Here is a 15786-nt window from a genome sequence, read left to right on the forward strand (position 1 = left end):
GTAATGACATTTTTACTAGTCACAGTGCATTTTTGGATATTCAAAATTACATTCTGGATATATGGAAGTTTTTCATTTTTGGATGTCTGAAATGAAATTTATGACTAGTAACAACTGAATTGAAGATATCTGAAATGTGAGTTTTTCCTAGTAAGAATTCTATTGCAGATATCCAGAATGTTCATTCTAGATATCCAGAATGTAATTGTGGATATCTGAAATTGAAAGCCCGATACACATGAATGGCAAAAGTGACGTCATTTGTCCTAGGAAGAATGTCATTGTGGATATCTGAAATGTTCTTTTTGAATAGGAAGAACTGAATTACAGATGTCTGCGATACATATCCAGTCTAGCTATTAAATGTTAAAATGGCTTGCCATGATTATGGACATCCACAATATATATACAGATGTCCACAACTGCATTTTTACTAGTCGTAATACGAATTGTGGATATCTTTAATGACATTTTTACTAGTCACAATGTATTTTTGGATATTCAAAATGACATAGTTATGCATTTTGGATACCTGAAATGAAAATTAAGACTAGTAACAACTGAATTGAAGATATCTGAAATGGGAGTTTTTCCTAGTAAGAATTCTATTGCAGATATCCAGAATGTTCATTCTAGATATCCAGAATGTAATTTTTTATCAAACCTGGGGGGACTGTGTCAAGCTGGCACCACCTAGTGGACATTAGGGTCGATGTACTTTCTTTTGTTAGTGCAATTTAGGCCCCTCTCATGTCAGAACCATGTGCCAGCCCCAACACAAACATAATTTGAAAAAATATTAGAAACATTTCTTATTTATGACTGATCAGAATATTACTTACTCACTGACCTCCTTATGAAAAATCCCATAGATCATGAGTGACCTCAGAATCAGAGTCAGAATTCCTTTATTGGTCCTGCAAACTGTCATGTCTCCTGTTTTTGTTCTTGTTTCTGGTTTTTGGTTTCTTGTTCATGATTTACATCCTTGTATCTTGTCTTGTGTTATGTTTTGCTTTCTCCATGTCTTGTGTCTCGTTTTGCCTTCTCCATGTCTTGTGTCTCTTGTTTTGATCTTCCATGCCCTCATGTGTCCTTTAAGTTCTCCCCTCTGGCTCCCTCTGTCTGTTGTCTTGTTCCCTCCTGGTCTGTTCCTCTGTGCTCCTCCCCCTCGTTATCTCACCTGGTTTCCTTCCTCCTCTCTCCTCACCTGTGCCTCGTCATGTCATTAGTGTGTGTATTTAGTCTCTGTGTTTCCTTCACTCCTCGCCCAGTCATTGTATTCTGTTTGTTGGATTCTGTCTTGTGGATTTTGTCTTGTGCTTTTTTGGATTCTGTCTTGTGTGTTTTGCTCCATGCTCCATGCTCCATGCTCCATGCTCCATGCTCCAGTCTTCAGTCCCGTTTTGGTATGTTTTGATTTTGAATTTGCCATGTTTAAGTTGAACTTTGAATCTTTGGTTTGTACTTTGTCTCGCTGTTTTCTTTTGCTACTTTGTCTGATTCTTGTTTGTTACTTGGTCTGATTTTTGTTTGCTACTTTGCCTTTGCTCTTTTTTGTCTGCCATTTGTTTTTGTATTCAGCTTTTTAATAAAGCTCGCCCTTTGTTTGTTCCCTTATCTTTGCCTCCTGAGTTCACTGCGTTGGGTCCACCATTCCCTTCCATAGTTTTCCCTTTTACCCCAACGTGACAGAATGACTGGGCCATATAACAAGGACCCAGCAGTGAATGGCCTGGAGATAATCCGTTGGTACCAGGACTTTGTTAATAATCCCACCAGCAGGGCTCGGCAGATAGCGGCTAGCAAACTTTTCTTTCAAGCCTACGACTCAGCCCATGCCTCAGTCACAGCCAAGCTACCAGCCCAAGGCCATGCCTCAGCTCCAGCCTCAGCCCATGCCTCAGCTCCAGCCTCAGCCCATGCCTCAGCTCCAGCCTCAGCCCATGCCACAGCTCCAGCCTCAGTCCATGCCACAGCCGAAGTATCTCCTTTTTGGGGAACCCGGCTTGCCTTCAAAGTGCCCCCACCGAGAAAGCGACGAACCCGTCCACGTCCTGGCTCCCTGAAGTCAGGCTCAGGGGCCTCAGCCACAGCCACAGCCACAGCAAAGCTCCCAGCACAGGCCGCAGCCGCAGCCACAGCCCAAGCCACAGCCCAAGCCACAGCCGCAGCCACAGCCGAGCTTCCAGCCCAGGCCTCAGCCTCAGCTAAGCTCACAGCCCAGGCCGCAGCCACAGCCACAGCTAAGCACCCAGCCCAGGCCGCAGTCCCAGCCGTAGCCACAGCCGAGCTTCCAGCCCAGGCCACAGCCGAGCTTCCAGCCCAGGCCGCAGCCACAGCCGAGCTTCCAGTCCAGGCCGCAGCCACAGCCGAGCTTCCAGCCCAGGTCGCAGCCACAGCCGAGCTTCCTGCCCAGGCCGCAGCTTCAGCCACAGCCGAGCTTCCTGCCCAGGCCTCAGCCTCAGCCACAGCCGAGCTCCCAGTCCAGGCCTCAGTCTCTACCCCGTCGACACCAGCCAGTGGCCCCCAGTCGGCGGTCCGGTCGACACCAGCCAGTGGCCCCCAGTCGGCGGTCCGGTCGACACCAGCCAGTGGCCCCCAGTCGGCGGTCCGGTCGACACCAGCCAGTGGTTTTCAGTCGGCGGTCCAGATGAGGCCTGTACCTGCACCTCGGTCGGAGGACCGGCCGAGGCCAGTTCCTGCACCTCGGTCGGAGGACCGGCCGAGGCCAGTTCCTGCACCTCGGTCGGAGGACCGGCCGAGGCCAGTTCCTGCACCTCGGTCGGAGGACCGGCCGAGGCCAGTTCATGCACCTCGGTCGGAGGACCGGCCGAGGCCCACGCCACGTCTTGTTCATGCACCTCGGTCGGAGGACCGGCCGAGGCCCACGCCACGTCTTGTTCATGCACCTCGGTCGGAGGACCGGCCGAGGCCCACGCCACGTCTTGTTCCTGCACCTCGGTCGGAGGACCGGCAGAGGCCCACGCCACGTCTTGTTCCTGCACCTCGGTCGGAGGACCGGCCGAGGCCCACGCCACGTCTTGTTCATGCACCTCGGTCGGAGGACCGGCCGAGGCCCACGCCACGTCTTGTTCATGCACCTCGGTCGGAGGACCGGCCGAGGCCCACGCCACGTCTTGTTCATGCACCTCGGTCGGAGGACCGGCCGAGGCCCACGCCACGTCTTGTTCATGCACCTCGGTCGGAGGACCGGCCGAGGCCTGTTCCTGCACCTCGGTCGGAGGACCGGCCGAGGCCCACGCCAGGTCCAGCGCCTGTTCCTGCTCCTCGGTCGGAGGACCGGCCGAGGCCCACGCCAGGTCCAGCGCCTGTTCCTGCTCCTCGGTCGGAGGACCGGCCGAGGCCCACGCCAGGTCCAGCGCCTGTTCCTGCTCCTCGGTCGGAGGACCGGCCGAGGCCCACGCCAGGTCCAGCGCCTGTTCCTGCTCCTCGGTCGGAGGACCGGCCGAGGCCCACGCCAGGTCCAGCGCCTGTTCCTGCTCCTCGGTCGGAGGACCGGCCGAGGCCCACGCCAGGTCCAGCGCCTGTTCCTGCTCCTCGGTCGGAGGACCGGCCGAGGCCCACGCCAGGTCCAGCGCCTGTTCCTGCTCCTCGGTCGGAGGACCGGCCGAGGCCCACGCCAGGTCCAGCGCCTGCTCCTGCACCTCGGTCGGAGGCCCGGCCGAGTCCCACGCCAGGTCCAGCGCCTGCTCCTGCACCTCGGTCGAAGGCCCGGCCGAGTCCCACGCCAGGTCCTGCTCCTGCTCCTGCACCTCGGTCGGAGGCCCGGCCGAGTCCCACGCCAGGTCCAGCGCCTGCTCCTGCACCTCGGTCGGAGGCCCGGCCGAGTCCCACGCCAGGTCCTGCTCCTGCTCCTGCACCTCGGTCGGAGGCCCGGCCGAGTCCCACGCCAGGTCCTGCGCCTGCTCCTGCACCTCGGTCGGAGGCCCGGCCGAGTCCCACGCCAAGTCTTGTGTCTGCACCTCGGTCGGAGGCCCGGCCGAGTCCCACGCCAAGTCCTGTGTCTGCACCTCGGTCGGAGGCCCGGCCGAGTCCCACGCCAAGTCCAGTGCCTGCTCCTCGGTCGGAGACCCGGCCGAGTCCAGTGCCCGCTCCTCGGTCAGGGGTCCAGCCGAGGTCATTTATTGCCAGAGACCCTTCATCGGCTCCCAGGCCACCAGCTCCCGGCAAAACTCCGTCGGTGGTCCGGTCCAGGCCCTGGAGGGTTTCCCAGCCAGTGGTCTGGTCACCTGTGGGTCTCAGCCCACGCTTTTGCCGCCAGCCTCCAGCGGGTTCCAGCCCTCGCCTACGCCTGTGGTCCCCAGTCACCAGCCTCCAGCGCTTACGTCCTCGCCATCAGCCTCCAGCGAGTTCCAGGCAGCACCTACGCCTTTGCCTTCGCCTTCGCCTTCGTTACCAGCCTCCAGGGGGTCCCAGCCCGCGCCTTCGCCTTCGCCTTCGTCTACGTCGCCAGCCTCCAGCGGGTTCCAGCCCGCACCTTCGCCTTCGCCGTCGTCGCCGGATTCCAGTGAGTTCCAGGCCGCTCCTATGTCTTCGTCGCCGCCCTCCGACGAGTTCCAGGCCGCGCCTACGCCTTCGTCGCCGCCCTCCGGCGAGTTCCAGGCCGCGCCTACGCCTTCGTCGCCGCCCTCCGGCGAGTTCCAGGCCGCGCCTACGCCTTCGTCGCCGCCCTCCGGCGAGTTCCAGGCTGCGCCTACGCCTTCGTCGTCGCCCTCCGGCGAGTTCAAGACCACGCCTACGTCTTCGTCGTCGCCCTCCAGCAGGTTCAAGCCTGCGCCTTTGCCTTGGTCCCTGGACTCCAGTGGGCTCCAGTCCTCGCCTCCACCCTCCCGGCTTTGACTCTGACCCTCCTCCTGACCCCCTCCACCCTCCCGGCTTCATTTGGACTTTGAACTCTAGTATTGAGGGACATCTGGGAGCTGTCCCTTAAGGGGGGGGTTCTGTCATGTCTCCTGTTTTTGTTCTTGTTTCTGGTTTTTGGTTTCTTGTTCATGATTTACATCCTTGTATCTTGTCTTGTGTTATGTTTTGCTTTCTCCATGTCTTGTGTCTCGTTTTGCCTTCTCCATGTCTTGTGTCTCTTGTTTTGATCTTCCATGCCCTCATGTGTCCTTTAAGTTCTCCCCTCTGGCTCCCTCTGTCTGTTGTCTTGTTCCCTCCTGGTCTGTTCCTCTGTGCTCCTCCCCCTCGTTATCTCACCTGGTTTCCTTCCTCCTCTCTCCTCACCTGTGCCTCGTCATGTCATTAGTGTGTGTATTTAGTCTCTGTGTTTCCTTCACTCCTCGCCCAGTCATTGTATTCTGTTTGTTGGATTCTGTCTTGTGGATTTTGTCTTGTGCTTTTTTGGATTCTGTCTTGTGTGTTTTGCTCCATGCTCCATGCTCCATGCTCCAGTCTTCAGTCCCGTTTTGGTATGTTTTGATTTTGAATTTGCCATGTTTAAGTTGAACTTTGAATCTTTGGTTTGTACTTTGTCTCGCTGTTTTCTTTTGCTACTTTGTCTGATTCTTGTTTGTTACTTGGTCTGATTTTTGTTTGCTACTTTGCCTTTGCTCTTTTTTGTCTGCCATTTGTTTTTGTATTCAGCTTTTTAATAAAGCTCGCCCTTTGTTTGTTCCCTTATCTTTGCCTCCTGAGTTCACTGCGTTGGGTCCACCATTCCCTTCCCTTTTACCCCAACGTGACACAAACATGGATATTTGTGTGTCACAGCAGCCTAAGGACAGCTTAATTTAACAATAACAAAATAAATAAGATAATATAAAGGTAACAAATAGATTCTCACATAATATGTACAAGTACACCCCCATGAAGTCATGATTCACATTTAATTTAAGTAATTTTATGGAAAAGTACAGAACAGAAATCAATAACACTTGAGCTGAGGTGTCAAAATGACCTGAATTCGTCCATTTACAATATTAAAGTAATGTAATTTGATTACATTCTCTTAGTATTAGAATAATAACAAATAAACAAATGAAATATCAATACAAATGAGACTTTTTAAAATCCTATTAACAATTGTTTATCTGTTGGTTCTATTAATATTTGGTTTATTCATATTTTGCCCTCTATTGACAAGTCAGACTGAGAAATTACAGTAAACAAAATGCAAACATAGGTCCTCAGTCCCAGATTTGAACCCAGGGCAAAGGTAGGTCTCATTATCAAGGGCTACCTGTTTTGCCAACTGAGCTAAACAATCCCCCTTTAGTCCCACTCTCTGGTTAGATACAGGTTAACCAGCAAAGTAAGTCCCACCCACAGCCTCTCTGACGAAAGCGGATGGTGCGCGCCAAAAGGGGCGGTCTCACTCGCTTCCCGCGCGAAAATAGTGCGTTTCCCTCCAAAACTGTTTGTTTATTTTCAGCCACTGAGGGATCTTCAGTCTGTTTGTTGCGGCCCTTCTCTGAGGACACGAACACGGTGAGTAAACTGTTATGTACCAATCTGCTTTATGTGTACAGTTAAATGCTCAGTGCAGGTGTATTCATGTCTGTGTGGGAGATGTACAGATTAGTTATTATTTACAGATCTCCGGTAATAAGCCCAGGTAATGTTCATTCATGTATCAGTGAGCTCCACATAGTAACTACCTTAATTGTTGTGTAAGCTCGGTAAGTCCTGCTTATGCGCGGGTTAAAAGGGAGCCAGCCTGCCTCTCATGTCTGTGAGATTTGTTTTTGAAGAAGTCTCATCTAATTCTTATGTGTTGAGGTAAATTCGGCTGGAACATAATCCTCAAACAACATCCAATTAAATCCGCCATGGGCATTAAGTTTTGCTGGGTGTACCCGACCTCCATTGTAATTTTAGTCGTTTTATCGCTGCCGTGTTTATTACATGAATAATGCACAGTTAATTGAATTTAGGTCGCTATGTAAAAACAAGTTGCTAGCTTTGGTAAAGTCGGCTTTAAGTTTTTTGAAATGTATTCATTATTTTGAACGGCATGAAAGCTGGTTAGCTAAGGTTTGCTGGTCACTGTAAGTGAGTGGTTATGCTATGTTATGCTAGCTAGCTGACTTTTGGAGATACACTGCATGGTTTGGGAAACATGTTAGCAGCGACTCAGCTGCCTTTACTTAGGGGTAAGGACACATGAACCATGTACTGACACTGTAATGAGCTTATAAAGACGTCTAAGTCATTTTATCATCGTATTTTTACAGACAGGTTCACATGTTAGCTAACGTGTGTCTGTTGGAGAGTGTTAGCATGACACCATTATCGTGCTGTGTAATGTTAACTTGTTAATACTAGCATCGTTACAGCTGACTATCTGAGTACAGCACAGTTAGCTAACAAGCTCCATGTGTTGTGTTTAATAATGTCTCTGAATGTTAGTATGTCATTTTGAGCAGCTACAGTAGTTTATACACACAGTATGCTGCCTCATTGTAGCCTGCACCGAATGGATTTAGTGTGTTTGTCTCAGTTGTGGTTTAATATGTTATTTAAATCACTGCACTGACTCCCTGTATGTCAAAAGATAGACTTTAAAATCATACTACTTGTGTAAAAAGAACTAAATGTTGTCAGGACTGCACACACACACAGACACTTTTTCCTTTGTTGTGATCACTTTAAAAACATATACATTAAAGGGATATTCCAGTGTAAGTTTAATCCATGGTCTAACACACCATGACACTGAGTAAGGTTAATATCATGATGTACTTTAGACATGAAGTACATATATTGCCAGAAAAAGAACATTGAGCTCACTTAAGATCAGATACTTAAAGAGTTTTACCTCAGCACTATTCTTATGGGTGAGTTTCACTTTTACTAAAGTAATATTTTTTCAAAGCGTCTTTACTTTTTTAGCAAATTGAAGAATGACTTTTAGGTACTTTTTGCTGGTGGATGACCATACAAAATTAGTATAGGTCATTACTTTCCATGGCCACTGCTATAGAAAGCAATTGTTCATTTAACTTCTGGAAATGTAGAAATGTGGTGACTTTTTATATTATTAAACACTGAGCTAATGTCTCGTCAGTTTTTTGTTACTGCCTGCTTTGATTTATTGCTATGCACACGCACACAGACATACCACATGTATTTCATGTGATATACAGTAAACCCAGTGTTTCTGCTTACCTCCAACAAATATGTGCTTGATGTTAAACCTCTGCAGTGATTTCAGATAGTCCTGGGGAGGAAACGCATGTGTGCACAGAGTCTTAAAGTAGCACAGAAAGACTATTCTATGAAGGAAATAAAGTGAATGAAGATGCTCACCCACACAGCACGGTAAGCCTTCACTCTGTAACCCAGGTTCAAACCTTTGCGTGTGAAGCGGAGACACAGGAAGCCCTCTGAGGCCAACGCCTGTGCCAGAGACACCAGATGTCTGAAGTTCATATCTCCACCAGCTTCACGTATGAGAATAACAGCTGTATGGACATCTTTATCTGAGGCAGGGAAACACAAGGCAGCATCCAGGCACTTTGTCCCAAATGGCACCTTCACTGTGTCCTGAAAAGTCAATGAGCAGTTAGTGAGCAATGCTGAATGTTGTCATGATCATTTCAAAAATGAAATGATTTTTTTTTCTTTTTCACTGAACAGTAGATCTGTGAATCTTTGAATTTGATAGCATCTGATCTTCTGCTATAGAGGTGTACATAGTAATGAGTTACGGTGGCATTTAACCCGGCATAATGCAAAAGTGCTTCAGTTCTCCAGCTGCTCAGTGTTTGTCCGTATCTGTGCTTTTGAATGTTGCTTTCTTAGAAATATAGCCAAGTGTACGGTTAAATGCAACAGGAGCAGCGGCAAGAGTGAAAAAGGAAAATATTCAGAGGATGTGTTTTGTATCTTAACAACGTTGTTTATTATTTCAAATGTAATCAAAACAACAGCAGTTACAGAAATTACAGACAGCTATGATACTGTGAGTCTCGTGGTGTGCTATGGAGTCATGATAAGATAAAAAACACGGTCACAGGTTTTTCGTTGTTGCTGAATCGGTGTCGTTAACATCATTCAATCCAGTCAGAGATTAAAACAGTAGCACACAGCTATCTAAAAAAACACCGCTATGCTGCTTTTTTGTCGTCTAGAATATCATCATTAAAGAAAAAGGCGGGAGTGAAAGTGATTAGTCGGGTCCAGTGAGGCAAATGAAGACTTCACTGCGAGAGTGTTTTTCTTTAAAAAAAAAAAAAAAAAAAAAAAAGTCAGCCACCTTCTTTTTCTTTCTGTCTGCACTTTGACAGCGGTTGTTAAAAAAAAAAAACAAAAAAAAAAACACTTGCAGTTTCAGGCGGCAGTGTACGACGAGCAGATATTACAAGCACTTGCAAAGAGCATTTTAGCTCCACAGGGATCAATCTAGCAAAATTGAAAGAATAAAAAAAATAAAAATCTGTATGCATGAAAAAGCCTGTTAAACTCAACCCCTCCATCTATCTCCTGTTGTGGAAAAGGAGTTACGAGGAGTCATAAAAAGCAGACGTTTGTACTCTGTGGTCGACACCAGTGAGACCTCATCAGAACTCAGTGTAGCTGTGGAGGAGTGTGAAGGTTTATAACAGCCGGTGAGTCCTTAATATGGTATCTGTGCATGCCTCTTTGGGTGTGTGGGTGGTGTCATGAGTTAATGAGTTAGCTGAGCCCCGCTTCCTCAGTAACCGTTGCTACGTCAGGTGTTAGCTACATTCTGAACTTGTGTGCGAATGCTTACTTTGTAATGATAATTTTGCAGATTTGAAGTAAAAAATTCATAGTAGTTTTTCAAACAATATGTTGTTGATTTCAGACGTTGGTAGATGATTCTCATTTTTAGCAAAATGACAGCTGGAACTGGCAGATTTTATCAGCTGTAGCATTCTAGCTAGTTAAGTTAATGCTAGCTTCATTAGTGTTGAAAATGCCATCTCTGGCTGGCTTTTTTGTTTTAAAACATGAATCTTGATGTAATGCTGAACGAATAAGGGCTAAAGCTGTACAATGTAGAGCCAGTTAGTCAGCGCCATACAGGAGTGACCATCGGTGCCGCCAGGAGGTCGTTTAAAAACACTTGACGCTGGTCTGATTCTTTTAACCACATGGCTTAACAATATTCTGTCCACTGCAAAGTAAATGCCACTTTTCACATGTTACCCAAGTTGCCATGTTGTTTCCTGTCCAGGCTGTCATCAGGCCCTGTCCATGTTTTCATCTGTTAGCTAGCACCAATAGGGTCATGTTCTAGGGTCCAATCTTCCCAAAATTTATGTCACATTATGGGAACATGACAAAGGCTTCTACATGTATATGTTCCCAGCTTCCTGTGTTCCCCAGTTTTAGAGTATATGAAACATAATGGGAACATGTAAAAGGGTCCTGTGTTCTCGCACCCTGTCTTCCCTAGATTTATATGGCACATGATGGGAACATGACAAAGGGTCATGTGTTCCTCAGATTTAAATGGCACGTAATGGATGATGACAAATGGTTCTATATGATTAAGAGTTCAGATGTCCCCAGATTCAAATAAACATTCTATGTTCCCAGGGTTAGGGTAAGGGTTTTGACCCAAACACAGTGGCAGGGTTAATGTGTGGTACCAGAGTACAGACCATAGCGACATAAGACCTAAGGTGAACTAAGGTAGGAAATAAGCTAGACTCGTGCTAACGTTGCTTTTAAAATGTGGGTTTTGGGAAGACCAAATAAAATGAAACAACTCTTCTTCTACAGTGCTGCAACATGTGGACGACTCCACAGCCTGACAGGGATGCCGTGCCTAGTTACGGTTGCTCAGCTGTGATTGGACAACTGCTGTTAGGGGGAGGGGTTTGGAGAGTGATCAATTGTATTGCAGTTTTGTCTTGTTAATGTCTAATGCTGGATGGTGTAATGGCTGCTGAGGCTGTGGGGAGTTTGAGGTAAATATAGCTCACTCTGATGCTGATTAGTCTTTGGTCTCAATGTGATGACGACAAGGTTTGAAACGAAAATAAAACAATCCAGATGATTGTTATTTTGATGCAGTTTCAGTGTCAAACTGAACGGGTGTCATATTGCACGCTTTATTTTTCAGTAGAATTCCAGGATAATGATAATGTCTCTAAGATGAGTCTACAATCATTGGTGTGAAAACATGATTTTGTCTTGAAATAATCATCTAACAGTAGAAATGAGTGTTTGCCATGTGTACTAATCAGTGACAATAATGATTGGAACAGTATTCACATTTAAGTAAAAAAGTAGAGAAAAAAAGGCCACTCATAAAAAATAAAAAAAGTTTTTTTTTTTTTTTTGTATTATACTGCCATTCTACAAATGTTTGCCATGTGTTACCTGAATCTGCAAATGTTTTGGCCTTGGTATATACATTAATGTGTTCACACAGGTGAGCCAATCATAAAATAAACACAGAGAAGCCAATGGTTATGCTGGCAACATACTGGAAAAAGAAAACCACACTGTAAGAAAAAAAAAGAAAAAAGAAAAACCAACCATACCAGTGTGTTCGCTCGCTCGCTCACACAAACTGTATCCAGATACCTCAGATTCAAATCAATAGGAATCAACTGTTCAGAGCCAGCTCAAACATATGCACCCATAAAGCAGGTGGATATCCAGTCACCACTATAAACTGCTCTCTTTTGCATTCACACACACACACATACACACACACAGAATCACTTACACTTTAAAAAATATAGTCAGCATACACACTCACAAGCGCCTGTCTTGTCATTTTGCATTAGTACCACATGTCAAATGAGCAAATAAAATGTGCATGGAAAGAAAATTGTGCAAACTCTAGTCAGGGACAAAATGGCACATCAAAATAATAATAATAATAATAAAAAAAAAAGGTATCAATGAAATCAATCAAAGAACCAATCAAAAGAAAGAGAAGAAAAAGAGTGTGCCCATCACCCATTGAAAATTAAACCCACTGACATATTCCCAGTGAAAAAAAACAAAGCAAAAAACAAAACAAAACACCTTACACTTCATTTTCAGAAAATGAAACCAGCCAAAAGTCAAACTACTTAAACACCAATGCGGAAAGTTCAGAGCTTTTTTTTCTCCGAGCTGCGATCGATCGCAGTGATGGGAGTTTACTGCTCGCGTCATATCGCACAAATGCAGCCTGTCTGTGCAGAGCGGGCAGTGGAAAAGTCAATTAGGCCTGCTATGGTATTGAAAAGCAATACCCACGGTCTGTACACATTAATGTGCCAACCAATGTGAAAACAACCTACCGGAAGGAAAAGGAAAAAAAGTAAAAACCTGATGGATATACAAAGGCCTATACAGTTTAACCCCACCGACAATAAAGTGGAAATCTCTGTTCACATACTCTGTATTGGTTCTGAAAATATATATTGTATAATTCACCCCCTCAGACACACCAGTATCTAAGTCCAGGCAGTCAGGCTGTACAATCCCTCCCTGGCAACATGACGGCAGCCGTACAAAACTTAACCAATGCTGACTGAGTCGGTGACATTAATGCGGTCCCTCCCTCTGTCCCCGGTGGGTTAGTTCCTTGCCAACAGGAGCTGAACAATGGGTTCAAGTCCTGGATCAGTCTTCAGGGCTTTCTCACTTCCTCACATCATTGGCTGCTTTATTCAGTCTCATGTGGCGCTCAATGGGCCGATTCCACAGTCGTAACGAGTCATTGTGTACACTGAGCTCCTCCGTCGATAGGCAGATCCCGCAGGCTCCTGGTGAGAAGGAGGGCCGGCACAGGAGGAGGAGGAGGGGGAGGAGGAGGAGGAGGGGAGGGGGGGGGGCTGCTGAGGATGCAGGCGCCCCCTCCTCCCTCAACACTGCTCAGACTCGATGAAGCCCTCCTTCTCCTGGCCCACCGGCTCCACCTCTGCATAGGCTGGGTGACCTGAACCTCTGCGGAACTTCATGGCGGGCCACCTGCTCGGGCGTCTCTGCGAGGGGGTGGAGACGTGTGAGGACAGGGTTTAGGATAAAGGTCAGAGATCACAGTGTCATGTAAAGATTAGGGCTGTGGTTGATGTTTGTCTGTGACCACAGGAGAGCCAGGGACCAACATAACCTCTGTCTGTCACATAGCATACTGTATTTAACCTGCAGAGTCAGAAATACCTCCCGATTTACACCATACTGTGCTATATAAACAAGTGTCAAAATCCATCCCCTGTATTTCAAATCCCCCATGAAGTCTACTATGTTTTATCTACTACCTGTACTGTATCTTACCTGTGTCGGAAATCACTCCACATTAACTAAAGAGCGTACTATGTCTAACCTTTATTGTCTGAGATCACTCCCTGTTCACTTTAAAGTGTACTATAATTACACCAGTGTCACAAATCACTCCCTATTCCCTATGGAGTCAACTATATTTGATCCATGGGCTCAGAAATCACTCCCTATTCACAATATATGTTACTTTACGTAACCTGTATTATTGAGTATTGCTTGTTTTGGTCTTGTTACGTGATTTGTTGCCCAAAACATAAACTCTAAAACATTACAAAAGGAAGTAATGAACAATATGCCACAACAGAGCCTTAATTCAGCGAGCGTCAGCCCATCAGGGAGTTCCTGTGAATGATTATGACCTTGTGAATCTGAGAACAGCTTTGAACACAAGCGGTTTTGTTTTTTTTTGAAAAAAGATGTTCGAACGCAACTCTCCAAACAGCACCTAGTCATCCTCAGGGGGGTTCACACTCATTTATTAAGAAAGACTGTGTGCACCAGGTTTCATCATTCCCCTCTGAAAGTCCTCATGCATATTTATGAGTCAGGATTTAAAAGGATAAAATGAGCACGAGCTCTGAATTTGGTGTGTCTGTGTTTCCTTTCTCTGTATTATTCTGTCTGAGGGTTTCAGAAAAATGTGTCTCTTTGTACACACTCCTGTCTTAACAACTATGATCTCGCAAGATAACTGTCTGTATCTAAAGTAGTAAATATCCTTTTCCCAACAAAGAACAAACACATTATTGAGCATTTATAATTCCCAGTAAGAAGAAAATGTAGGAATATATGACTCATTCAACATAACAAACACTAGAGGGTTGATCTTTTCTACTGAAGTACAAGCGTACTACCTATCCTCATTCCTCGTCAGACGCTGTTACCGTGTTCTCAGAACTGTAGGTGTTTAAATTTACATTTTTCTGAGCACCTCAAGGACATCTTGTACAATGTTAGCTTCAAAGTTTTAAAGTCAGAGATTGAATGAAATTAGCTCTTGACCTCAGAAATAGTGGGTCAAGCATAAGCTGTCAGTGGCATAATGTCCAGAACAGCTACTAAATGGACCTTGTGGTAAGATTAGTTGCCGTTTCAAGGTCGAGAACAAAACTTTTAATCAAGCTGCTCTTGGCAAAATGTCTGATGGCAGCATCTCCACTCACCTCGATTAGGAAGAGGCTGGCGGCAGAGGTCGGGTGATGGTAGACGTACACGGTGACCAGCACGCCGGCGACCATGATGAGCATGACCAGGAGGATGCCGAGGATCAGACCGATGTGCAGAGGGTGTGTACCTGGCATCCTGTCCACTGTGCTGTCTGCAGGCATCACTGAAAAATATCACAGGAAATAGCCTTTAATACAGCTCAGTCTCACTGAGATTAAGACTCTCTATTCCAAGGGAGACATATAGACACATATAGTGAAGACAAAAACAAGAAACATCTCTAGGAGTTAGTTGCACCTAGTCTGACATAATTTTACTTTTCCTCCCTGTGTTTGAACAAATATCTGTACTGTCTTCTGTTTACATATTCAAAACAGGCTTGTTACTGTATTTTTAATCCATTTGAGGGGAATTAACTTTTTTTTTTGTGTCACTGCTCGCCACCTTCGAACATCACAAGGCTGATTTCATGAATATTGTTCATATCAAGAACAGAAGACGTAGTAATTTTCTGATTTTCCCAGTTGGTTGCTGTGCTCGGGAAGGTTATCAAATAAAAACCTATTTTGCTGAAGTTCCTCTGTGTGTTCCGTAATTTCAATTTTACCGTTTACTAATGCTTACTTTTTTTTATTTGTCAGTTGTCCCTCGGGTGCAAATTAGCTACTAACTAACCAACTCATTCAAATTGATTATGGTAAATGTCAAGTGTTAATAATTCTGCACTCTTTCCTCGAAACAAACAAATCAACAAAGGTCTAAAATGCAGAGATACTCTGAATAAAAGCACCAAAATAACATTTTTTTCCCTCTTTTTGCTGCAGTTCTGTTGTTGACCAGCAGGGGTCACTCATCATTCATCAATACCCTGTTTTCTTACTTGTATCACTATGCTTTAAAATGTACATGTTTATAGACTGATTTTTTTTTAAAAAAAAAAACAATTAAACGCCTCCTGTTGTATATATTAATTTTCTATAGATTTCACAAGTTTCATTTTTTCTCAAGGGGACATTTCCTTCACTGTCAAAGCAGATTGAAGATTCAGGTTTAAACCTGGTCTTTGTGGCCGGATCATTCAGATCATTCTGTGGTCTTGTTTTGGTATTCATGAGCAGTTTCTTCTCTCCTGTCAGTAAGAGTTAATCCCAAGCCAAGGTTAGCAGCATATGGGACTGATAGGAGGAGGAAATGTACCTATAGATGCTGATAAGAGTCCTATTGTAGCCTCTCGTCGAGGCACTGCGAACTGAAGAGACTGTATATAGTGACTACATAATGAGTCTGTCCTTCAGTGAGCCTTGGAAGACATCACACGTCTTTAAAGCACTTTCTCAGATCCATATTGGAGCCTCGACCCAGCAGGTGTTTTGAGATTTCTTTTGAAGATGATGA

General features: G+C 45.7%; 1 protein-coding gene across 5 annotated transcripts in view; it reads right to left on the reverse strand.

Annotated features, from left to right (window-relative positions):
- Nucleotides 1–11037: 11037 nt before the first annotated feature.
- plxdc2 (plexin domain containing 2) overlaps nt 11038–15786 on the reverse strand; it is a 77585-nt gene continuing 72836 nt past the window's right edge. For all 5 annotated transcript variants that reach the window (XM_037079357.1, XM_037079356.1, XM_037079355.1 and 2 more), the window contains 2 exons: nt 14388–14554; nt 11038–12926 (listed from right to left, as the gene is read on the reverse strand). In XM_037079357.1, coding sequence (XP_036935252.1) covers nt 12807–12926; nt 14388–14554 — 287 coding nt within the window. In that variant the 3' untranslated portion in view covers nt 11038–12806. The remainder of the gene's footprint in view (nt 12927–14387; nt 14555–15786) is intronic.

The sequence above is a fragment of the Acanthopagrus latus genome, chromosome 19, assembly GCF_904848185.1.
Source record: "Acanthopagrus latus isolate v.2019 chromosome 19, fAcaLat1.1, whole genome shotgun sequence".
Lineage (NCBI taxonomy): Eukaryota > Metazoa > Chordata > Actinopteri > Spariformes > Sparidae > Acanthopagrus > Acanthopagrus latus.